We start from the raw sequence: 25,227 nt of genomic DNA, 5'->3' as shown, positions 1-25,227 counted from the left end.
CTCCGGCAACTTTTAGGCAAGGACTCGCACTTTTACGCACGGCACTTTTACGCAGCGTGGTTGTTGTTGTTGTTGTTTTTCTCCGAGTGATGTAGGAACGTTGCGAAGTTTGCTAACGATTCATTGCAGCTTCTCCAATGGCTCAGACATTTGTGACCAATCTCTCCGTGGGGAACTTACTCTGAGAAGGCTGTTTTGAAGTTAAAAGAGACGAAAGAAAAAAGGAAAGAGGTCATGCCACGACCAGGGAAAAACTCCTATAGTGACCAGAAGCCTCCTTATTCGTACATCTCCCTGACGGCCATGGCCATCCAGAACTCCCAAGACAAGATGCTGCCCCTGAGTGACATCTACAAGTTCATCATGGACCGCTTCCCCTACTACAGGGACAACACGCAGCGCTGGCAGAACTCCCTGCGGCACAATCTGTCCTTCAACGACTGCTTCATCAAGATCCCCCGGCGGCCCGACCAGCCCGGCAAGGGCAGCTTTTGGGCCCTGCACCCGGATTGCGGCGACATGTTCGAGAACGGTAGCTTCCTGCGCCGCCGCAAACGCTTCAAAGTGCTGCGCGCCGAGCTGGCGGCGTGCAAGAGCTCGCCCATGTTGCACTACTTCCACCACCATCACCACCACACGCAGCAGGGCGGCAAGCCGGGCCACCAGGAGCCCTCCGGTCGCCTGCCCCTCATGCACTCGCCACCGACGCCCTCGCACTTCCAAAGTTACGGGGGCATCGCCTGCGCCCAGCCGGGTGGCTTTAAACACCCGTTCGCCATCGAGAACATCATCAGTCGGGACTACAAGGGCGTCGTGCCCCTCACCTCGGTCATGCACCACCTGGGCTACCCGGTGCCCCCTCAGCTGATGACCTCCGTGTGGCCCCACGTCGGGATGCTGTCTGAGCCTCTGGCACCATCCCCGGAGTACGCGCCCTTTGGGGTCCCGGCAAAAAGCCTGTACCACCACCACCACCATCACAGCGCCAGCGGGCCTGCGCTCCCCGCGGTGCCGGTGCCGATAAAACCCACGCCGGCACTCATGTCGCACGGTCTGAGCGGAATGTCCATGCCGGCCTCCTCCTCCTCCTCATCCCACCAAGGAGATGCTCTGGAGGGGAAAGGCAACCTTCTACACCCGGCCCTCCTTCTGTCTTAATCACATGGTGGATGACTGCGCCGCAAAAGAGACACAAAAAAGGTTGAACATGGTGTCAAAAATATTTGTAGGCGATAGGGTATGGTTTTGTTTGCACCGTTTATTTAACATTTGCGATTTATTATGTAAGTACAATCAGACACGCTGAACCCAAAGAAATGTAGCCGAAAACTTTCTCCCAATTCCATTCTACATTTTATTGAAATCAAATGCATTGCGTGTTATTTTCGCCGACCGGTGTCTTTTTTATGCTTGGTTGTAGCAGTGTATTGCTTGATAAGTATTTGTGTGAAGATTTATAAAGAAGTAACAAATGAGTGTCCTCGAGGGTCATTTTAATGATTTGATTCATTTTTTTTTTTTTTATGTGCACATTTGGGGACTGAATGGGAAAATGCTGGACATTCCCCTACACTCGAGCGCATATTTTTTATGAGGGAATTTGCTGTATAGGAGGCCTATATAAAAATCTATTTGATTAGATATCAAGTGTGAAATGATGTTAAAAATAATACTGTAGCGCGTTTCCGGAAGTGCACAAGTTAGTTGCGCGTGCTCCCGTTATTTTCCTGAAGTTAGCTACGAGGAAAATATTGAATTTATCAAATGATTACACGGATGGATGATCATTCCATCCTGCGAATGCAAGTTTATGTGCTCACACAGTTAGTCGTAGGTTATTTTGTGTCTAAAAAGTCGCAGCGTGATGGGCATGATTAAATGCGAGGCATGATGAGGAAGGCTGGCCAGATTTGACTTTCCCTCTTCTACACTCATACACAAACACTTAACACCATAGCATAAATCACACACACGGTGAGCTGGACATTCGAGATGATGTGTGTATGATGTCCCAAATAAGTGGATGCACTTCAAACGGCGATCGGGATCAAGTTTGCCCTCTTTTGTTCGTCGGCGTTTAAACGGCGGCTTTGAAGCTCGCCTCTTCTCTCTCTGCACAAAGCATCACCAAGAGTGACTTATATTCAAGCCCCACCATAGTCCCTGCTTAGCATCCCAAAGGCTCCTGGAGGACACCCCCCCCCCCCCCCCCCAGCCTGTCACACCAGCCTCTGAACAAATAATTGACATGCACCAGCCGGCCAAGAGAAGAGGAGGAAGGCGTGGGTGTGGAAAAAATTAAAAACCTATTTAGTGTTATGGATAATATGTGGCACGCACACACACACACACACACACACACACACACACATGACTGTGACCTCCCCTAATGTAGTGTTCGATTAATAAATTCCAATTTGGGTCAGTGGGTGGGCCAGTTATTCAAACTTGCTTTTTTTGTTCGTTTTATTCCTTTTTTTTTTTTGTTAACAATCTGTGTAGTAATTTTCTTGAGTTCGTATTTCATTTCCCCCATATTGCTTTCACACTTGCCAAATAACCTTTTGTAATTTTCATTTTGAAGGGGTTAAGTTAACTCAAAAATGTACTTTACAAGAATATGTTCCATGCGGACCTCCTAATCTATTTGGATAAATATTGCATTCGTGAAAAATGAATCAAGCAGCAAAATCCACCTGTTTCAGCCATCTCAGAGGGCAGCCGTTTTGCCAGTTTCTGTGAACTGAAAATGACATCACAGTAGCTCAGGGCTCAGGTAATGACCAATTAAGCAAAAGTCACATGACCAAACTCAGAGAACAAACAAATTAAACCACAGTATGTTTTCTGAGGTTTCGAAAAAGACTCAATTATTGGGGTTCTTTTGTGTAAAACAGCGAGTAAAGTTAGGTCAAATCGACCCATGGATTGACTTTTGGATCAATTTTTGATCCAAATTGCATTATTTTTGACCATGCTATTTTTAGATTATTGCTGCTTTGGGCGAATCATAATTCTGAAGTGATACCAAGTGGAAGGAAAACATCCCAGTCATGTCTTTTTCAAAACCTGTTGTGTAGAAAAAGGTTGGCGACGAGTATCAACCAACAGAATGTTTTTGGGGGGTTTTCTTGTTGTTGTTGAACACAGCGTCACCCGACGTGTCTTGAATATGCAGAGAAAGTTACAGTATTGAAAGAAAAAAAATCAGATGTCAATACTGGACACACTGAGGTGACTGCCAAGCGCGGAGATGAGAGAAGGGATCTGGTCACCAATCCTATTCATTGCTTTGAATACGTGGACCCCGTTTTTGTGGACTACTTTATGCAGCCCAGACACACCCAGTCTCAATCTCCAGCAGCTCCAACATAAATTCAATTTCAGACCCCTGGGTTGGTATCTGCCTGACACTTCTGGGGTTCAAATCTAAGCTTGCATGCCCAATCTTCCAGTTTCCTGGGGGTGCATGTGTGAGTGTGTGCATGTTAATTCCCCTCATCAGCAGGCTCTAATAAGCCTCACTGCACTACAGTATAATTAAATGCCTCTAATTAAGACACAATAAGAGGACTAATAATGCAGACATTATTGTCCTCGCTGATCTGCTCAACACTTGCATGGTTCCTTTTTTTGCATGGAGATAAATTGTGTATCCTGTAGAGTGGAAATCTCAAAAGTTGAACACAAATGCCAAAAAAGCTGGTTGACAATTTCTGTACTCATCAAAAATAATGGAAAGAGAAAGAGTCCATTGCAGGGTGCAAGTATAGCAAACACCACAACTTTATTAATCATGAAGAGCAAGCTGCAGCACCAGAAGAAACCCCATAACTTGACATGTTGAGTTTAGGTAACTTGGAAAGTTGAGTTGAGGTAACGCGTATTTTTGAGTTTAGGTAACTTGAAATGTTGAGTTTAGGTAACTTGGAATGTTGAGTTTAGGTAACGCGTATTTTTGAGTTTAGGTAACTTGGAATGTTGAGTTTCGGTAATGCATATTTTTGAGTTTAGGTACCTTGCAATGTTGAGTTTAGCTATCTATGCTGATGTCTGAGAGATTTGTTCAAGTCTCACGAGATGCCATGCACATTTGCGTTTGAATGAGACTTTTGAAATATTTTTCTGGAAACTTTACCCAGGGTTTCAAATTGTGACATTTAGAGCAACTACATTTTGAAATTCTACTATATGTTGTTACGTTTCTCAGTATTAGACCCGAGTACTTTATCCGGAGAAATACTTCAATGGCTAAAGGCCATATTGTCCGTCTGTAAACATCACTTTGTACCAATTTTCATCATAAATTGCTGTTTTTCCCCCATAAAGTGTCATTAATATAGCACAAATGTCAAACAGACAGATCCATTTCTAAAATTTGAGTTGAAAATATATAACTTGAGCCTTTTGAATGACTGAATAAAACATGGAGGTCACAAGTGAAGTGACATGTGTTGCATCGGCGATGTGTCATTAGCAGAAATTAAGCACACTTCACAAGGGCCAGAGGTGTAACTTCTACATGCGTTGTTTTAATGATTAGGCCATCACAACGAGGATTTTAATTCTTTTTTTTAATCACCTTAACTCATACACGCTGCAAAACACAATTGTTTGGAGTTTCATTTGCATGCCATTTATTAACACTCATCCTGAACGGTCTAAAACAACAAGCAGGACTAATATTAACCGCTCCAGCTGCAAGGCTTGGCGAGTCCAACTTTGTTGAAGCACAGACTTTTTTTGTGGGCGTGCTCACTAGCAACATGCCTACTAAATTTCATGTTGCTAAATGAAATTGGCTTTGGCACTTTAAATTTCGGCGGCACAGTCATCGACTGGTTAGCACGGCTGCATCACAGTGAAGAAGTGCAGGTGCGATTCCGGCTCCAGCCTTCCCGTGTGGAGTTTGCATGTTCGTATCGTGCCTGCGTGGGTTTTCACCGGGTACTCCGGTTTGCTCCCTCATTTCAAAAACACTCTAAATTGTCCTGAGGTGTGACTGTGAGCAGGTGTGTGCCCCTCGAGTGGCCAGTTCAGGGTGTCCCCTGCCTACAACAATTTATCAGGGGGAAACTGCATTAGGGTGAAATGAAACACCAAGTGAATATCAGTTGATGTTTGTACGTGAAGCATTAAAACATTTAAGTGTTTCAGCACCAATTTGCAAGACGGTATTTTTTTTTTTATTGTTAATTGGAGCGTGAACACAAAGTGTTGTCCAAGGCAAGGTCCTCCTCTAAGTCTCAGTCGTTTATCTCTGCATCACAAGCGAGCACTTTGGCTTTTATTAGCGTAATAAAGGCAAGCTTCATTTCCGCAAAAAGCCTCCTGACCTTCTGGGCCCTCTCACACTCCTTCAATTAATTCATCACATTCATATTCCATCTCACACGCGCAATGAGGATGTTACTCCACATCATGATGTATTTAACAGCCAATTATCACAGAGCATTGTTAATATTAAGGCTCGCTGTGTCACAGAAATAGGATCGAGCGGGGAGAAATATGTTTTGATTAGTGTGTTCACCTGAGTGATTCCTAATTGTTAGATTAGATGAAGAATAAGCTGTTGAGAGCAGTTGACATGCAAATGTGATGTTTCTTTCTCTGAATGCCTGGCAAGATGAAATAATTAGGTCTGGATAATGAATTTTTGGATTAATTCAAGTTTATTTGACAGGATCAGAATGCATTTTTATTTTTTAATAGATTTTTTTGCGCCTTAGGTACACTGATTCACAGTGCTCACGTAAGTGTAATTAGAAGGTCATAATGCTCAGCTGTATGAAGTTACACTTCTATAGTACACTTACTTCTATACACTCTACACTTCAACAGCTTGGTGGTAGTGTCATTTTTTTCAGGGCCCAGGTTAAAAAAGTGCAAACTTGTTCCAGCTTTAGCAAAACCTTTGAAAAACTAGTGTTCGTTCATAATATATATGCGATGGAAACACATGACATGGACACGTCTCGGGAGAAAACGTTTTGAGGCTGCCTGTGTAAAGGACAAATGTATGAAAGCAGTTTTTACATTTGCGCAGCTGGGTCTGAGTGGAAACCGTTTTTGTAAGGTACAAGTCTTCAAGTTTGAAGCCTTTCCTGATGGGTTTTGTCTGCCTCAAATTATACTGTCCACTGTACAAGAGTAGCCTACAATAACAAAGCAGGAAGAGGCGTTGAAGTCAATCCCAGCGTGCCCTCTAGTGGAAATTAGTGTAAAATCATTCTGTTGACTTAATCGTAGTGCTTGTCCCATACCGATTTTTAGGCCCGATTTGAACCCCCCGCCCATCAAAGTCTACCAAGGGACGATTACCCCGATTAGATGTCTGTAAAAGATTATAGATTAAGACATGTGAGATTTATTAAAAGCAGTGTAATTTAAAAAAAAAAAACCTTTGCAAAAATTTTAAAAAACATACAACATTTCAAATACTTTTGCAAAATTAATAAAAACAGACATATTTTCGTGTCACAAGTTGAATTAAGAATTGCACTAAATTGTAATTATATAGATAGATCGAGAGAGAGAGAGAATATGCGACTCGCTGCTGTTAGTGTCATGGGGATGACATCACTGCACTCTGATTGGATGCTTTGTAAATAAAGTTTACTGTGATGCTCGGTGAATGCTGTGACATCATCAATGCATCAATCAGGCGGAGTTTTCTTGAATTAAACAATTAAATGCATAAGACGTCCGTGTGTTTTGATTGAGTCGGAAATCAGTGGAGAAGGTACAACAGTACAGTCCAGTGGGCGAATAACGTCGCAGGTTGCCACAGACTTGGTGGTGTCACGACCCCGCCCACCACTACGTACATTACGTCGGTCAAAGCGGAAGAGAGTCAAACATCTGAATGTAAACATGGTGACAGGTAGATGAAAAGAGCTCCAAAATGGTCTTCGAAAGCGTCGTGGTAGACGTTCTTAATAGGTTTCTGGGTGACTACGTGGTCAACCTTGACAGCTCGCAGCTTCAACTCGGCATCTGGGGAGGTAAATTAACTCGTTTTGTGTATTTTTTTTATAGAGGCGGTGCCATTGTGCCCCGAGCTAGTGTGCTAGCGTCAGATTGACGTTAGCTTGTAGCTCCTCTGGCTGTCATTTGTCAGTATGTCGACCCCTCTCAGATGGGCTAAAGCAGTTCGACCGCAAAGTCATGCCGAATGCTGTTACTACATGAGATAAGTTAGTGGGTAGAAGTTCTCTCAGTATACGTGTTTTTTCAAAGACAATTTCCCGTGCAAAGCTAAATGCTGTCGTTACTGGGACGAGTTTCGCAGGATTAATAAGAGTCACACCCTTTCCCATTTTTTGAGTTTAAAACCAAGAGTCCTGCACACGAGCAAGATGCCTCAAATATATTCACATCGCATCGTAATCTTCTTCCATGGCTACGCTTTGAATCGCTATTTAAAAGGGGTTCTCGTGCTCTGGCTTCCTCCCACATTCCCCAAAAATGTTAATTGCTGGAGTGAATGGCCATTAGAGTTGATCATTATTGTTGTGTTGACAATAGTGAGGATACGCGGTATACAAAATGGATGGTATAGAGCAATTTAAAAAGCTGAAAATGTTTTCATAAGTGAGCAATTCTGCACTTACCCACTTTAACGAACCCTTGGGGCAAATCAACATATTAATTCTCCACACCGACTTTCTAAGCCAATGATTTGTCAGTTATGCTGACCAAAGTGAAACATCCCTTTGTCGTGTTGTGTTGTAAGCACTACCATATGAAAACCAAAAGGCAATTGGAGCTGCTGCATGATCAAAAAGTAACTCTAGCTTATGATAATAATTTTAAAATTATGTTCCATTGTGGTTAATTCTTTTGGGCCATGTCATGCTCGACCTCGACTGTACGCTACTGGTAAAAATGTGTCTGACTCTTGCTCTTAGACAAAATGATGCCACCGGCATGTTAATAATACTTTTGGGAATGTGGACACTGTTTTAATTGTGAAAAGTTGCATGCCATAACAAGTACTGTATTTTGTGTTGTGAAGATGTTTTGTGGCCTAGTTGTGTCCTTCATCTTCTAAAGTTGATACAAAATCAACAGTGCCTTTGCCTCTTGGGGCAATCACGGTACGGAGTTCTGATTGTCTTAAATAATGCACAAGCTTGAAAGCAAGTCGATGGGATTTAATGTCCTTCTTGTTTGATAGTAGAAGTGTTTCTTTAGGCCCTTTATTATACTGGACTAGGGTTGGCGAGGGGGTTTTCACTTCCCCCCAAATTCTTCCGGCTTCCAATTTTCTTCTACTGATTTTATTTAAAATAAATTTTGAGATTTTTTTTTCTTCATAACAGATAATGTAAGAATAATTGCTTACATTTGGGGGAAAAAATGCCCCTTTTGCTGAAACATACAGTAAACAAAAGCGCTCACAAATGAAAATTTTCAGTATTCAACTCTTTAATAACCTAAAAATGAGCCATCAGTTGCATCGCTCGGCACATATCTCGAGTTCAAACCTTTCAACGTGGATAAATAACTGCTTTTGCAATGCATAAATGGGCACCATGTCTTTGGCAATGGTCAGCGCAAGCGACTCAGCGATTTGCTTCCAACTGGCTCCTTTCTTTTTATGAGTAAACCAATGTGAAAGTCATTCTGTTTATGTTGTTGATCTCTTCGCGGGTATTCGATTTTTATGTATTTTTTCGTTTACAGGTGATGTCGCGCTTCGAAATCTTGAAATTAAGGAGAATGCTTTGGTAAGTTGCATCCCTAAAATGCATGTGCTGGAATATAGCATTTATTTATCAACCTATCTATTCATTAATTTTTTCCCCCTTCTCACAGAGTCAGCTTGACATTCCTTTTAAAGTGAGAGCGGGACACATAGGTGAGATTGTTTGGTTTTTATTCTTTCTTTCTTTCTCAAAGGGTCACATTTTTTCATCACTGGTTTTATCTCAATAGGGCGACTTGAGCTCCAGATTCCCTGGAAGAACCTTTACACTCAGTCTGTGGAGGCCACACTGGATGGTGTCTATCTGCTCATTGTCCCAACAGCAAGTATGTAAGATTGCCCATCGTGAACACTTGTATTTGTTCCAAAGTCCACCACGGTCTCAGGCCAAACCGATGGGCTGCCATCCCCGCAGGTATCAAGTATGATGCGGAAAAGGAGGAGAAGCAGTTGCAGGAAGCGCGACAGAGGGAGCTGAAAAGGATTGAGGAGACCAAGCTGAAGGTCGCCGAGCAAGGTTAGTCCTCTGTGCCCCGAAACACAACTCGGTAGCACCCCCTGGAAAGCTGGGGGGATCAGCCCTTAACAGCCAGTTTCACCAATCCATATGGAACTTGGTAAACATTTCAGGATCGTATCTAGGACCTTTGGACATGAGCAGGAAGTCTGTTTTGATTTTACGCAACAATTCTCAGCAAATTCCAGGCCGAGTTTTGGTCAGTGCGATTAATCCCGAATAATAGAACACGTTCAAGTTGTTGTGTCCAATTGTTTGTCGCTCTCAACAGCTTCACACAACCACTACATCACTACTGCCAAAACATGCTGCACACTCCACACTCTTATCATGACTACTCCTTGCAAGGGATTGACAACCGCTGTCAATAAGAGACAAAACGACCCAATGACTTTTTGAGCTTTAACTCCTATTTGATTTATTTGACAGAGAACCCCACGGCGGAGAAACAGGACACTTTTGTGGAGAAGCTCGTCACTCAGATCATCAAAAATGTTCAAGTCAAGATCTCCAATATCCACATTCGCTATGAGGATGATGTGGGTATTTGAATGTGTTTGTGTTTGTGTGTGTGTGCGCGTGTGTGCGTGTGCGTGTGTGTGTGTGTGTGTGTGTGCGTGTGTGTGTGCGCGTTTTGTAAAGAAATACAGTATTTTATTAATTAAAATGTGTTAACCTATTTTTTTTTTCACCTCAGGTCACCAATCCTCGGTGTCCTTTGTCCTTCGGCATGTCGCTTAGCAACCTCAGCCTTCAAGTAATCTCACTTGACATCCGTTACATCGGGTTAGATAGTTATTAGGGTTGTATTGTTGCATACAAATGGATGTGGAAATTATTCCGAGCATCATTTCACATTGCTCTAATCATTTTAATTTTATATTAATTTGTTTTGCTCATGTACTGTGCACACTGCAGCCCACATTGACATAAAAATGGATTTGATATACAGTATATAAAATATACAGTATATATATATATATATATATTTTTTTTTTTTTATTTTTTTTTTGCAGAAGTACTGTATTGTTTAAAAAAAAAAATGCTGAACCATGATGTTTGGCATGCCAATTCACCCCCGAATAATATAACCCTTGTTGGTTCCCATAGACCTGTGATGAAGACTGGAACCCGACTGTCTTGGATGAGAATGCCAGGCTTTTCTACAAGGTAGGACATTCTTTGTATTGACAAGGAAGTTTGTTTTTGTTATATTATTTAAGTTTGTGGTTGTGAGAGTCTGATGTGAATGTTGGATGTTGTTACATAGGGATGCATTGCTCTAATTGCTGCTTCCTTCCTCTCAGTTGGTTCAGCTGGACAAATTGTTTGCCTACTGGAATGTCAACTCGGTGCTTTTCTCCATTCACAGTCCGGATGAGGCTTTGGTGAGTCAAAACGTTTTTTTGTTTGTTTTAAAGGCTTTTTAAAGTGGTTCTTATGTGTCACAGTCTCTGGATAGAGAACAAAGATGCATCTTTGGCAGGTGAAAAATGCAATGGAGCTTCTCTTTCTTGGTCTTTTTATAGTTATGTCTCCAGAATAGCCTGGACCTCAAAGGCTCCCATCCTGCAGACCACGATTTCAGTGAGTGTCGGAAAATATTCCCCCCAACTCCAGTAAAAACATATGCCTTTGTGTTTCTTGTGTTCAAAATAAAATAATCATACAGAAGCCAAGAAGACACATTAAAACAGAACATACAACAATACTCACAGGCACATATTTTTCTCTGCTGTGCAGCAACAACAAGTTTATAATTTCAACATTTTTTTATTAGCTCACTTCTTCTTCGTGCTGTTAATTCCTTTGCATCTCTTCCTGTACACTCTTAATGTTGCCTGGCATGTCGTGCCTCAACATGCTGCTTCAGAGTTGAATGTATTCTGTAAAAATTTATACAAAAGTCAATGTCTGCAATAACTTTGTTGCATGAATGAAGAACCGCCATATAGCCAGCGAAACATTGTCATATGAAACCACACCAATGCACAATTCCTTTTTTTTTCCTGCTGTTCTCCAGTTTTGCGTCCCATCTCAGCGGGTGCAAAGCTTTGCATGAATCCCCGGTCAGATTTGGACTTCTCGTCTCCTAAAGTGGATCTCATGGTCAATCTCAGCGAGGTGGCAATTGAGCTTAACAAACCCCAGGTAGGCAGTGTCATAATCTGTGCACAGTATTTCAATGACATCAACCTGGCAATGAAGGAGTACGTGCGATGCGTTTATACTGCGCAGAGAGCCAATATTTATTGCATTTTTATCCATATTTGGAAGAGACCTAATGGCAATGAAATGCTCAGTAGTCTACCATGAAGCTGATCCTAACCGTGCAGCTTGAGAGCATTGAAAAGAAATCGGCATTGTGTCACTTAAAACAGTGTAAATCGAACATTACAAATGTAACTATGATTCAATGAATCCCGAATGACTCTTCCACGTGCTATAAGCACCCCATCTTGCGGTCAGCAGACGTGAAATGGAACCGGCCTAAGGTTGTCCTGGTTGTCTTTCTAGTACATCAGCATCTTGGAGCTACTAGGCTCAGTGGATTTGATGTCACGTAACCTGCCATACAGAAAATACAGACCCGACGTCTTAGTTCACAAAAATGCCAACATTTGGTAAGACACTGTTCTGTGATGTGATTACTTCTTTTGTAATATCCCCCGCGACTCAAAATCTTTTCACTGTGATGTCTACAGGTGGAACTATGCCATCACGAGCGTCCTGGAGGTGGACGTGAAGCCTCGTCTCCACATGTGGTCGTGGCCTCACATTCGGCAACACCGCAAGCTGGTGAAGCACTACCGCGAGCTCTACAAGATCAAGATCACCAGCAAAAACCCCAGTGAGGAACTACTCAAAGAACTGCAGGTGGGCTGACAATTAAGAGTTAAGAGTTGCAAAAGCAGGTTTTCCCCAACTTTTATTCAACCAAGGTACATTCCAATTCTAAAAATATCGTATACTGTGAAAAATGGTGCTCTTGTTTAAATTTGCTGACAAATGTACTTACTCTGTGCAATATTTGGGCCCTTTAAGCATAAAGCTACCTGTACATGCCGAGTATGTTGTATAAATAGCAGCAAGCAGATCAGGTTAATTCTACATTATGGCATAGTAAGTTACATTTAAAGTGCCGCTCACTTCACATCACTGGCATAAGTCAACGCTTCACCCTGTCAACAATTTTCTATCGTATGTGTGTGTTCAGGAGCCGGAGAAGACACTAGATATTTTTAACATCACACTAGCCAGACAACAGGCCGAAGTGGAGGTATAGTAATTTCTTATTATGCCTGCCATTGAATTTGAGATGCGGTAAAGGTTTGCTCATTTTTCATATTTTTTTCATCTTCTCAGGCGAGTAAGGCTGGCTTGCGTATTTACCGTCCGGGCTTGAAGATGGAGGAAGAGGAGTCTCAAGGGTGGATTAGCTGGATGTGGAACTGGGGGGTGGAGCCTGACTCTGAAACAAAGGAGGTCAAGAGCACAGGAGGAGGTACGGTAGAGGAAATGGTGCTTGTCCACATATATCTGGTTTTCTACTGAAGCCCATCCCTTCCATCAATGTATTTGCAAACAGGCTTTGATGAGCTGTTAACTCCTGATGAGAAATCCAGGCTCTACACTGCCATTGGATACAGTGAGACGGCCGCTAATTTCATTTATCCGAAGGATGTGAGTCTCCTCCCACGTATTCTCCAATAATCCACAAATTGCATCTTAAATCCATCCATCCATTTTCTATAGTGGTTGTCCTCTCGAATGAGCTGGAGCCTACTTTAGCTGACTCATAGGGCACATATAGACAAACAACCATTCACACTCACACGCATGAACAATTTATAGTGTTCAATGAACCAAATGTGTATGCTGTTGGAGTGTGGGAGGATAGTGTTTATGAGTAGCCTGCCATTTGAAAACAGTGGATGTTCAGCCAGCCTAGCTGGTATGTCATAGTCCGAGAACAATTTCACCGAACATTTGAGTATGCTCTGTGTGACTTACTCGACGCTAACACTGTACAACTCTCATCGATATTTTCTTAGCTTTTGGCATTTGAGTTTACTGTGATAGTGCTTCTGCGTGGTCCATCTTATTTTCATTGCTATTGTTGTGAAAGTGCCACAGAAATAAAGATGCATTGTATTTTCTCTTTTCTAGTTTGAGGACTTAAAGGGGAATTTCCACATGGAAAAACTGAGCGTCTCCATCAAAGACCGCAAGGACAAAGACGAAATCATCAAGTTGACAGTCGGGGAGCTGATATCCTCCCTGACGCAGAGATCTGGAGCACAAGCCATCAAGTGTGTCTTATTCATAGACACTTTTTAAATGGCCATCACCGAAAAGTTTGTTCAGTTTTAGTCATAATAAAGAAAAAAAATCTCTGCAGATTCACAGCCGAGCTCAGTTTGTTCGAGATCACGGGTCAGGCAAGTAACCGGCCCGCTCCCACCCTCCTTTCGTCCAAGACGGTCGGCATGGGAACAGGAACTCCGCTGCTCAGCCTGTTTTTCGAGACGAACCCTCCAGATCAGACTGCCAATCAGCGGTTCTTTGCTGAATCGCAGCCGCTAGAAATCATCTACGATGCCGTGGGTGCCGTCAGCTGTAATTCATTGTCGCAAGTGACAAAAGTGTTAACATGTCTGCGTGTATTCTTCGTGAGTGCAGATGACTGTGAATGCCATGGCCGCATTCTTCAGGCCTCCTGACGACCTGCAGCTAGACGAACTCACCAACGCCACACTGATAAAACTGGAGCAGTTCCGAGACCGTACAGCCACTGGTCAGTTGTTTAAACAGCAATCATCTCTTAATCAGAGGAGTCAAACAAAAATATCATAGGATATGAAGTGAACACACCTTCACACTGATGGACAATTAAAAATCTTTTAATGAACCTAATATGCATGTTTTTGAAATGTGGGATGAAGACGCGATGACATGAGACAAGATTCAAACCAGGAACACATGCTAATCACGATCCAATCTCTAGCCTCAACAATAACTGTAAAAGTATATTTAAAAAAAAAGAAACTGTACACATGAAAGGTTGAAAGATAGACTTCAGTTCATGAAGATTCTATTGCGTGTGAACGACTTTTACTTTGGCTTTTTGTGAATTTTCACAGGGTAACAATGATGCAAAAAAGAGCAAAAGATTATCTTGGCTCCAAAAATGAGATGCTAACTAGCATAGCGAGAAAACCAATACATGCTACTCCATCCTGGCTTCTCAGTACAATATGGACACGCACATAATTATGTATTTTTCATGGATTTTAAAACAGGTACAGTGCGTACACAGACCTCCACCTCGGCCATTCAAATTAGAATCCACAGTTCAGTTTACACCTTCGATCCATAACGAACATATCATTAGTAGCCATCATTCAAGACGATCAATGTTATTCCAAAGACGCCATCTCGTATCTTTTGTTGCAGGACTAATGTATGTGATCGAGACGCAGAAGGTGCTGGACCTGAAGGTGAACCTGTTGGCCTCTTATGTCATCATCCCACAGACGGGCTTCTACGACGGCACTCAGAACATCTTGCTGCTCGATCTCGGACACTTGGAGGTGAGGATGTGTCAGCAGGGAATTTTCTTAAAGCTCATTTTAAAAACATGTGTTTGTAGATGTCCAGTCAGTCCAAAAAGAATCTGCCTCAGCTCTCAGCGGTCTCTAGCAAACTTGAAGACATCATGCTGAGAGCTTACGACAGCTTTGACATCCAACTCAGCAACCTGCAATTCCTTTTCAGTAAACCAGGTACAAAATTAGTACATTAGTTAAAAATAAATAAATAAAAAGACCGTGTCACATATTTACTTTCTCAATGTAAATATGAAGCTAGTATTCTGTTGTATGAATGCCAACGGTTGCAGACACAGTGTAACTGATTTGTAAAACCTTTCCCTGCTATAGACGGCGACTGGAAAAAGGCCCGCATGCAGAGGCAGTCGCCGCTCCACATCCTGGAGCCGGTGGATTTGCAAATGGAGTTCAGCAGGGCCATGGTGGTCAAAGACTCACGCATGGCAAAGTAAGTGTAAAAATGAAAAAAGACAACACATTTATAACCGGTGATGGTATGTTTGAATCCAATTTAACCATGTCGTGGCTCAAATTGACCTGTTTTAATGATTAGAAACACTTGAAAATTTGTCAGTAAAAGTACACTCAGCTACCTCTTTCTCTAGCCCGTTTTAAGATGGTGGTCCTGTCACACGCAACTGAGCCACTGCTCATACTGCGCACCCCTGGACTGTTGGGTCAATGCCGAGTTCGACTTTTGTTTCCATGACCGCTGAATGCTGAAGTATTAAAAAAAGTTGTTAGTACAGTGTATGTAGCCAAGAACATTGAACTTTTTTTTGTGTGTTTTGACATACTCATGCTTGGTAGATCTTCACCCATCATAGCTGCCAAGTCATGGCATAAAAATTCATTTTGTGGATAGTATTATGTAAATTACTGTATATTCACTGATGTGTCACAGTGCAGCCCTACTGTTAAAACTAAAATTCATAATGGGTCACTATGCCTTTTTAGAAATAGGCAACTTACAAAAGATTTACAGTAGTTGTTTCATTTCACACTTGATGCGTGGGCAGGCACTGAAGATAACTCTTTGTGTATAAGCTATTTAAACAAATCATATTTCCTCTTTAACTCCCCCCAGATATAAACTGTCTGGAGAGCTTCCTCTGCTCTCCCTCCGAATCTCCGACGTCAAACTTCGAAGTGTTCTGGAGCTGGTGGACAGTATCCCGCTGCCGCACACAAATTCTGCTTCGGCCAACACTGGCGTGCCCCCACTTTCAAAGGTACGCGTACCCGCTGGGCAACATGACCCGGGAAATAACCTAAAGCATCACACAAATTAACAAGCAGATGTGCAAGTCTGTTGAATGTATAAATGTCTAAAGCGTGTGGCAAGGGTAAAACATTTTTTTCCCGATGTTATGTGGTGTCTACATTGCACCTCTTGTGAGTGGGTATGGAATGTATCCCTGCGATTAACGAAGCTTCACACTATCCAGTATTCTCTCTCAGCCGGTGAAAACAAGCTTGCAGTGTGCGGTCGTTAACACTCACTTTCTAAAACTGGCACATTGTTATTTTTCAGTCAAGAGTGGGACGTTTCGGATAGTCATGCTTAAATACAAGCACAATTGCATTGCTACACATTTGTCACAGTGTTATATATTCGTAGAACTTGTACTGTCTCCTAAGCCCAAGCAGTTCACACCACAATTGTCAACGAGGAGACATCTGCAGTTGACCGACAAGCGCTCCTCTCTGATTTTCGAGTCATGTGAGACCATCAGCATTTCTTCACTCGGTGAGTCAGGTCATCTTGATCCCTCTTATTGTTTACATTCACACGCACTGTTATGGGATGCTAATGGGTTTTGGTCTCCTCAGGGTCCGAAGAAGACTTGTTCTACGACGCCCCCAGCTCTCCTATCACGGGGCAGCAGTTCTTCCCTGACAGTCCCATGCCGCTGCGCTACGCCGACCTGAACAGACGAAAGGGTGCCGCACAGGAGGAGCGTCAGAAGAACATGACTGACTTTGTCATGACGTTTGAAATCAGCGAGGTAATGTTGTTCCATCCATCAACTGTGAAATTGCACAGCCAGGTAAATCTCGTTCGTTATTTTTAAACCTGCATGTTTGTTTCAAGTTCTCTGTCCAGTTGTGCCGCCTCATTGGCAGCTGTCAGGAGGTCACGGTGCTCCACTTGGAGGTGGAGGGCCTGGGCACTGAGCTGAAAATGCGCACCTTCGACATGACATCCAACACTTACCTCAAGGAGATCTGCCTCAGGTGTCCCGAATATACAGGTCAGTATTTTAGCCCACAAAATGGCTCAATCCTGCTCTTATGTTTGGGTTAGGGCGAAAGAAAGGGTGCACCCTCGACTGGTTGCCAGCCAAGAACAGGGCACACATGGACAAGCATTCATATTCAAATGCATACCCGTTTAGCCTTTTATATCACTGTCGGGTCAATGTATATTATATACCATGTAAATACAAAGTATTTGCAATGTTAACTTCCATGTTCACTCTTGTGTAGATTCCCAAAACAAGGAAATTCAACTCATCACTACTTTGGATAACACAGAGGTCGATATGCTCACACTAGAGTATATTAAAGTAAGTAAATGGCTTGGAAGATTATTTTTCCAAGTGCCCCCTTTTTAAGTGTTTTTATAATATAACTATTGATGATCTATTTTTAGGCTGAGAAAGACGGGCCTGAGTTCAAGTCTCTACACAACAACACAGAGCAGCTACTCAAGGTAAAGTTTGATACACACATACTGATTCTAAACATATGAAGCATTTTTTTTGTCCTTCAACATTTTTCCGGTCACTTCGTGTTGGCTAGGAGGAAAAAAATCACTCTTCGCACTCTCCGCACCACAGCATAATTTCTCAGGATAATCTTTTATCGACAGCCGATAACCGGGCCTTTGCTCGTTTTGATATGCTATGCGCAAATTTGGCCTAATTGTCGGTGTGCATGTACACTGGACCACCGTTATTCATGGGAAATAGGAACCGGCCAATAACAAGATTCCCTGTGTAATTCATGTCATCAGAAGAATTGTTGAAAAAGCGGTATATGGAGGAAAAAACCTCCAATACCTGTTTTCTGTTAACCATTTGAGGCCCTCCTTCCAGCCCCCGAAGAACAATCTAAAAGAGTGACCAGGTGAATTCATGTTTGAAGAGCCGCGAGTGTGCAGGGTTCCACCGTTGTCCCGAAAAAGGCAAGGTGGGACTCTGCACTCGACCACTCGACGTTCACCGATGACTATAAATATATGTGCCGTCAGGTGACTTTCTCATCGCTGGATGTTAATCTCCACACGGAGGCGCTCCTCAACACCATGCACTACCTCAACGGTCTGGTGCCGCAGTACACCCAAAGGGAGGAGAGCGAGCAGGAGGAGCTTCACACCATCCGTGAGGAAGACGAGCTGGACGAGGTGGACGAGGGCAAGACGGAGAGGGCGGTCATTGCCAAGAGAAAAAGTACCATAAACTTCGATTTTTTTTGGAAGGGGGGGGGGGGGTTGACCAGGTTATTTCAAACCAAACTAAGCATACCAATTTACTGTTTTGAATTTTATCTTGCTGTGATGAAACAGTCTTTCTCTTTTAATGGGTTCATGTGCTCTCACAGCACCAAAGAATTCCAAGACCACAGCCATCATCAATATGCACCTCCGAGCCGATCTGCGCTCTCTGAAGGTTTACATTCGAGGACAGCAAGATATGATCTCGGAGATCAGAATCGAAGGTACCATTCAAGAATTGACGATCTAGTTGTACACTTTACATTGACAAACTCCTTCCCTCAATTTCCTAGGACTGGTTTTTGAGGTTCTGATGAGGAAGCGAGAGATGAAGGTCTTGGCCAACCTGAAGAACTTCATCATGTTTGACTGTCACGAAACCGCCTTCTATAAGAAGGTACAACAAGTGCATTCTCATCTCACCTTCATGGCTGCCACTTTAACTTTTCAACCCCTTGCCGGATATCTCTGCACTTAGGCTGTGTCTATAGCAGACAGGGAGGTGTTTGCCTTCCAAATGATCCAACACACTGACGCGACCGAGGGAGACGCCTACTTTGACATGTCTCAGGTTGACACCACAGTTACGTTGACAGTGGGATGCATCCAGGTTGTCTTCCTCAACAAGTTTTTGTCCTCCATACTGGTGAGAATCGCACGTATTCCTGCCATTATGACCTATTGTGTGGGTTCCATCAGGCAAGTATGAACAGCGCCCGCAGATAAATAAAAACGAAATTATTAGTTATCATATTTTGCCCATCCCTTCGTGAGTCGTCGTGTCACCCTGGCCACCCCACTCAAAAAGTTTACTCTAGTGTGCGTTTTCACAAATTTCTATATTGTGTGTGTGTGTGTGTGTGTATATGTGTATATACAGTATATATATTTTTTTTTTCCTGAGATTATAATGGAGTAATGGTACTTGCATGAATGACATCAGTTCACTATCTGAAGTGCTCCACCCCCGCAGGCGTTCATTAACAACTTCCAAGAGGCAAAGGAGGCTGTCGCCGAGGTGACCCAGCAGGCGGCCGAAAAGGCGGCATCCGGCGTGGTGAAAGAGCTGTCGGAGCGCAGTACTCGCGTCTCTCTCAACGTTCACTTCAAAGCGCCCGTCATCTTCGTCCCGCAGTCGTCCTCGTCCCCCAACGTCCTGGTGGCCGACTTGGGCTTCCTGTCGGTCAAGAATCACTTTGCTAAGCAGCCCTCGAAGAGTTACCGCAAGATCCCGCCTGTGGTGGACATTATGGAAGTCAAGCTCACGGACCTCAAGATGTACAGGTATGACTCCACGTATGCATTTTTTTATTGCTTTTTTGGGGGGGGGGGGGCTCAACATGTGTCAAAGCTGAAGCATTTTTTACCCAGCGAAGTGTCAAAGTTTGATCATCTTTTTGTCATGAAAAAGGGGTTGCAAGGGCCCAGTCATCATCATGAATTCATTTTCTATGCAGGACGACATTTGTTAATGGAGTGTTTCGGGGTGAAAGCAACCTTTTGCAGCCAATCAGTCTGGAAGTGGAGATCCAGAGGAATCTTTCGTCCAACTGGTACCACAGCATACCCACCATTGAGATCACAGCTCATCTTATGCCCTTGAGCGTAAGTTCTATACTTAGTGACATTGCTGTATATATTTTTCTAGTAAAAGAATAATGTTGTGTGCAAAACCTCAAGGGCTGTGAAAAACCTTCAGTTCATCATGTAGGCCACGAGGGCCGAATAGGTTTAGACACCAAAAGTATGACTGAGTATTTTGTATTGTTATTCTTTAAGATTAAACTATCTTAATAAGGAATTAAACTAACAGTGTAGATATTTGAATGGGCCAACCTAGTCGGCTCATTTCACAGAAAAAGTTGGTCTCGCCGTCGTTTTAATGCTCTGTCTTGTCAAACAGTTGATCCTCAGCCAGGATGATATGGTGGTTATCTTCAGGACTCTCAATGAAAACCTCTCAGAGAATTCGAACACTGTCACCGCCTCTGCGCCAATTCACACTGCAGACTCGACAGCTGATAAGGGATCCCGCAGCTCGGGAAACACAGAAAGAGCCAATAGTAAGTTTTCACGAGTTGGCCAGAAAGTTAGGGAAAAATCTCCTCAACATTTTTGATCAATTTAGGCAACACAGTTGTGACGGCGGCTGTAGTGGAGACTCGGAAGAATGTCAAGCTGAAGACAACCCTGAAAGCGGACTTCAAGATTGACTCCATGGCGCTGGTCTTATTTAAGCCCAATATGAACGAGGTATTAAATTACAAGTTCAAAACACAAACACAGGTGTGGCGTGGTACAATATACAGCCACAAAAGAAGGTAGACATGAACAATCTAATCTGATCCAAGACAGGAGACAACAAAAAAAATGTATACAACTCTGCTATTTATTTTTTTGCCAATATTGTAATGCACACCAAAGATTAGCAACCTCAAATGTTGTGGTAATGCATACAATGACAATAAAGGTAATGTAGAAAAACTCAAGTGCTTAAAATATATATGAAAATGACTGTCTTTACACACATTTGAGAATAATGCTAAAGAGCTTAATTGGTTAAATGAATTGGTGGGGCTTGGTTTGCTCACACTGCATTCATTTTCTCCAGCTTCTCCCTTTGGAGCCACACGATAATGAGCTGAAACTGGGCGAGTTCACCTTGGGCACCATTTCCACCTCCTTTACCATGTACTCGGACAGCTCCATGAAGGCCGCCGTCCGTCTGGCTACCTGCCTCCTCGATGACAAGAGGCCGAATAGCAAGACAGTCAGCCCAAGGTACGAGGGTTGGGAAGTGAGCCCGGTTCCCGGTTACAAATACACGGTTCCCATACTAAACTCATTCACGGCCGTGGACGTTGACTGCCAATTGCCAACAATTTTTTTTGCCAAGCATGTTTTTCAACGTGTAGGTGTGGCGGAGGGTGTCACCGGTGCATTGTCCCATTTCAGGATGATGGCCATGCGTCCCGGAACGGAAAAAAACATGATGGTGGAGGTCAACTACCGGCGGAGCCACGAAGGCACCAACCTAGACATGGTGGTACAGGACGTGTACCTGTGCGCCAGCATGGAGTTCCTCCTTACTGTGGCAGACGTTTTCCTGAAAGCCACCAAGCAAGGCTTTGCTGAAACACCGCAAGCCAAGAAAAACCCAGCTGCGCTAGATAAAAACAACATCCCTGCCCTGCCAGAGGAATCAAGTGAGTGAGTGGATTGGAGACAAAGCCGAGAGTGATGGACGCCTTCCCTCTAAAGTATTTAAGATAATATTTTAAACCCTGAATACTCAACATACTTTGATCCTAAAACTGTTTAATATTTCAAAGGTGAGGTACACTTGTCTGCCATGGCACCCTGAGTGGGAATCTGCTCTGTGGCACCTGAAGTAAAAACATGTCATGCTCATGAATGATCTTTGTTGATATATGCGTCACAGTTCCGTCTCCAGCCGTCGCGCCAAGGTCCGAGATGAACGTCGTCGTGCGAAACCCAGAGATCGTGTTCGTGGCCGACCTGACGCGTGCCGACGCGCTGGCCCTGGTGATGACCACGCAGTGCGAGTTAGTCATGAAAAGCGACGCAGAGATTTCAAGGATGACGGCCGTAATCCAAGACCTCAAGGTTTGACGCTGTTTGCGTCATCGCCTTGCCCGGGGGGAGTGTTTTTGAGAGCATTTCTTTGTCTATTTTAGGTGGTGGCGTGTCCTTTCCTCAGGGAGAAGAGACTACACAACGTGACCACAGTTCTGCAGCCGTGCCAGGTGTTCTTTCAAAGTTCTCAGTCCCCAACATCCCCGCAAGCTATGGAGATCACTATCAATTCTCTCTCGCTCAAGGTTGGTGATGACTGCTTACTAGGGCTGTACACGTATTCGGGTGTGTTGTTACTGTCATTCATTCCTGTATATTCTCACATGTTCAACTTTATGGGATTTTGTACTGTCTACCGCTTTATCCAGGTTTCGCCCATTATCATCAAGACGGTCATCACCATCCAGTCGGCCTTTAACCGCACCATGGAGACCACAGAGGAGATTGAAAGTCCTGTCTCTGTGGACATGTGGGAGAAACGCGACTGGAAGGATCTCAAACTGTGGTTCTTGGAGGAGCAGGGAGAAGCAAGCATCAAAGCAGCAGCCCCACTCATCCCACAGGGGGAGTCACTTAAGGTACAAGCCTCGATTATAGTTAGACGAAAAGAAGGGTTACCCTTATTTAACAGATTGTCCATCCTTCATCTCCAGATGGACATCAAATCAATCTGTGTGACGTTGGAGGCTGGAGTGGGCCACCGCACCGTGCCCATGCTTCTGGCAAAATCCTCCTACCAAGGAGATGTCAACAACTGGTCCACGCTCATTAACTTGAAGAGTGAACTGAATTTAGAGGTAAGACAAGCGTAGTAGTTTATGACAGATGCAGGCTTATCGTGTTTTGGCCATGTGTCCCTTGGGAGGAAACCAGTGTACCCGGAGAAAACCCACGCAGGCATGCTCAGAACATTCAAACTCCACACAGGAAGTCCGGAGCCGCAGTCGAACCCTGCACCACTGCACTGTGAGGCTGACGTGCTAACCAGTAGACCGCCTGCCGCATGAAATGTTTAAAAAAAGAATTTTGAAAAATAAACTAATGTAAGTTGTTGAGAAGTGCCCAAAAAAGTTGTCATCATGAGATAGTTGCCCTTTTATGAAAAATAATTGTCCAAAAAATTATTTGTATTTATTTTAGTTGTAATATTGTGAGAAAAAAATTTACATTGATTTAGTCGGAATGTTAGTTTATTTGCACTTGAGAAATAAATAAATAAACAAAAAGGAAACATAAAGAACAATCTTAGCAATATGTGTGTACGGTGTTGTGATGGTGAGCACATCTGCCTCACAGAGTGGTCCTAGGTTTCAATCCTGTGTGGGATTTCTTCCCACATTGCAAAAGGTGGCGTCAGTGAGTGTAAATGCTGCCACCCCAGTGTACTCTGCCTCTCACCCAAAGCCAGCCAGCTGTGATAGCCTTGAGATCACCTGCCATCTCCATGAAGACAAGCGCGATAGGAAACGGACGGATGGATTGTGCAATTTCACATGTTCAATATAACATTTAGGTCCATTACTACAACGAGGTGGTGGGTGTGTGGGAGCCGCTGCTGGAGCCGTTAGAGGATGAGATGAGAGATGGATTCCGACCCTGGAAATTGGAATTCAAGGTCGTCATACCCTTGCATGTTCTAAAAATCATTATTTAAAATATGGATTTTGTATTTGTTTTCTGTTCTTCTTATCCATTTGTTCATACACATTCATTACAAACTATCATAAAAGCAGTACACGTAATGTTAACAAACAACAACATCCTATGCTTGCAGACACTGTCATTTACTAATCACCAATAACTATTTGAGGCACAAGAATTGCACAAATAATTTTAGTAAGTCCCGGTAGTATTCTAATTCCAAACATGATTACCTGGCAAATGATTACTTTTACCTGAAAACATTGATAGAAATAAGTTTTGCTTTAAATCAAGCAACCCTGACTGATTGTTTCTCACTTGAACAAGCAGATGAAAACAAAGCCATTGAAGAACATCGAGTGGGCCGATGAGGTGGATTACAATGTCCCCGATTACAAGACTGTCATTTTGATCAGCAGCAAGGACCAGCTCAATATCACCCTCTCCAAATGTGGACTTGCTATGCTGAGTAACCTGGGCAAGGTGAAAACAGAAATATCCGACAACATAATCTGTTCGGGGATCTTGAAACGACAGTGTATCCCCACAGGCTTTTGCCGACGCTGCCAAAGAGACGGCCGGGTGCTTCCAGAAGGACGAGGCTCCGTTCGTGGTGAAGAACCGCCTGGGCCTGCCCGTGTTTGTCCAGTACAGCGACATGTTTTCCCCGGTCGCCACGCACAGCAACGACCATATTGTCGAGCTTCAGGACGGCCAAACGCTCGGGATGGACTATTCCGTCACCACCGAGTCGGACCAGTTCTCAGCAATGATCTCGCTCAGTGAAAAGGATTTCTACATACAACCGAGTACGTAAAACTATCTCAAATGTATTCACTCATGTATGTGACATTTAAAGACCCTGAAATCATGGCTAAAACGAGGCCCAGTAATGCACCCGGGCATGAGTCACCCGAAATTCATTCCTCATATTAAAGGGTGCTTGAGGAAGTAAATACCCAGTGAGCTAGATAAAATACTTTGCTTACCCATGTTGTAAATGCTCTCACAGCTCCAGCGGGTCACACATCAGCCAGCATGATCCCCTTGATTAAAGTTGGACGGAGAATGTACAGTGTCATGCACGAGGTGTCGGGAGTCACGCGCTTCCTGGTCTGTCAGGTGTATTCCATGGAAGGCAGCAAGTACATCAAGATTCGCTCGCCTTTCCAGGTACGACAACGCACACGTGTGTCTGTTGCACGTCACAGAATATTTGTATGTTTATTTATTTATTTTCTTTTTTGTTTCTTCAGATCATCAATCATTTCTCCATCCCCTTTAAAGTGTTTGAGGGGTCAACATATTTGGGTACCTCATTACCCACAGAGGAGTACTGTGTCCCTCTGGACTCGTACAGGTAACTGTACACCTTTACGTATTAATACAAAGCATTTTAGTCATTTTGGTCATCACAAGTCTGGCCTGTGTTGACTACAAGGGGCGGGGCAAAGGGTTGGCTTCATGTTGAAGACAACAGCAGCACTTGATCACCAAAACTTGTGTATGCGTTCATGTGGCGGAGAAATGGTCAAACACAAGTGGCTATCAGTGCATTTCAGCAGGGACACACTAAATACGGATGTTGCCCCAAAAAAATTAAGTAGAAGGGCAAAAAAAGTCAGAAACTGTCATGACCTGACACTTTCGG

General features: G+C 43.4%; 2 protein-coding genes across 4 annotated transcripts in view; both read left to right on the top strand.

Annotated features, from left to right (window-relative positions):
• The first annotated feature begins 234 nt into the window (after positions 1–234).
• Positions 235–1,158, top strand: foxb2 (forkhead box B2). Its single transcript, XM_086111771.1, has one exon. It carries the CDS (start codon positions 235–237, stop codon positions 1,156–1,158), a length of 924 nt encoding a protein of 307 aa, XP_085967897.1.
• Positions 1,159–6,848: 5,690 nt separating this feature from the next.
• The window catches only part of vps13a (vacuolar protein sorting 13 homolog A), a 31,080-nt gene continuing 12,701 nt past the window's right edge, over positions 6,849–25,227 (top strand). For all 3 annotated transcript variants that reach the window (XM_086112119.1, XM_086112118.1, XM_086112120.1), the window contains exons 1-47: positions 6,849–7,004; positions 8,689–8,732; positions 8,821–8,863; positions 8,941–9,036; positions 9,126–9,227; positions 9,657–9,766; positions 9,925–9,984; positions 10,338–10,397; positions 10,535–10,615; positions 10,757–10,814; positions 11,251–11,378; positions 11,745–11,851; positions 11,933–12,104; positions 12,445–12,507; positions 12,594–12,732; positions 12,817–12,911; positions 13,398–13,540; positions 13,630–13,831; positions 13,911–14,025; positions 14,685–14,821; positions 14,881–15,013; positions 15,170–15,287; positions 15,927–16,071; positions 16,481–16,589; positions 16,673–16,848; positions 16,935–17,094; positions 17,330–17,409; positions 17,496–17,555; positions 18,096–18,294; positions 18,446–18,562; positions 18,632–18,735; positions 18,817–18,984; positions 19,312–19,622; positions 19,796–19,943; positions 20,242–20,401; positions 20,467–20,591; positions 20,950–21,119; positions 21,294–21,544; positions 21,781–21,965; positions 22,037–22,180; positions 22,304–22,513; positions 22,589–22,732; positions 23,449–23,550; positions 23,907–24,059; positions 24,127–24,385; positions 24,589–24,749; positions 24,833–24,936. In XM_086112119.1, coding sequence (XP_085968245.1) covers positions 6,905–7,004; positions 8,689–8,732; positions 8,821–8,863; positions 8,941–9,036; positions 9,126–9,227; positions 9,657–9,766; positions 9,925–9,984; positions 10,338–10,397; positions 10,535–10,615; positions 10,757–10,814; positions 11,251–11,378; positions 11,745–11,851; positions 11,933–12,104; positions 12,445–12,507; positions 12,594–12,732; positions 12,817–12,911; positions 13,398–13,540; positions 13,630–13,831; positions 13,911–14,025; positions 14,685–14,821; positions 14,881–15,013; positions 15,170–15,287; positions 15,927–16,071; positions 16,481–16,589; positions 16,673–16,848; positions 16,935–17,094; positions 17,330–17,409; positions 17,496–17,555; positions 18,096–18,294; positions 18,446–18,562; positions 18,632–18,735; positions 18,817–18,984; positions 19,312–19,622; positions 19,796–19,943; positions 20,242–20,401; positions 20,467–20,591; positions 20,950–21,119; positions 21,294–21,544; positions 21,781–21,965; positions 22,037–22,180; positions 22,304–22,513; positions 22,589–22,732; positions 23,449–23,550; positions 23,907–24,059; positions 24,127–24,385; positions 24,589–24,749; positions 24,833–24,936 — 6,251 coding nt within the window. In that variant the 5' untranslated portion in view covers positions 6,849–6,904. The remainder of the gene's footprint in view (positions 7,005–8,688; positions 8,733–8,820; positions 8,864–8,940; positions 9,037–9,125; positions 9,228–9,656; positions 9,767–9,924; positions 9,985–10,337; positions 10,398–10,534; positions 10,616–10,756; positions 10,815–11,250; positions 11,379–11,744; positions 11,852–11,932; positions 12,105–12,444; positions 12,508–12,593; positions 12,733–12,816; positions 12,912–13,397; positions 13,541–13,629; positions 13,832–13,910; positions 14,026–14,684; positions 14,822–14,880; positions 15,014–15,169; positions 15,288–15,926; positions 16,072–16,480; positions 16,590–16,672; positions 16,849–16,934; positions 17,095–17,329; positions 17,410–17,495; positions 17,556–18,095; positions 18,295–18,445; positions 18,563–18,631; positions 18,736–18,816; positions 18,985–19,311; positions 19,623–19,795; positions 19,944–20,241; positions 20,402–20,466; positions 20,592–20,949; positions 21,120–21,293; positions 21,545–21,780; positions 21,966–22,036; positions 22,181–22,303; positions 22,514–22,588; positions 22,733–23,448; positions 23,551–23,906; positions 24,060–24,126; positions 24,386–24,588; positions 24,750–24,832; positions 24,937–25,227) is intronic.

The sequence above is a fragment of the Hippocampus guttulatus genome, chromosome 5, assembly GCF_054856545.1.
Source record: "Hippocampus guttulatus isolate MCC_2025c chromosome 5, RoL_Hgut_1.0, whole genome shotgun sequence".
Lineage (NCBI taxonomy): Eukaryota > Metazoa > Chordata > Actinopteri > Syngnathiformes > Syngnathidae > Hippocampus > Hippocampus guttulatus.
The sequence above is the reverse complement of the archived record's forward strand: the minus strand, read 5'-3'. Positions and strand labels throughout refer to the sequence as shown.

What these genes read in the sequence shown, in the direction of transcription:
- foxb2 (XM_086111771.1), top strand. Translation starts at nt 235, where the DNA reads ATGCCACGACCAGGGAAAAACTCCTATAGTGACCAGAAGCCTCCTTAT.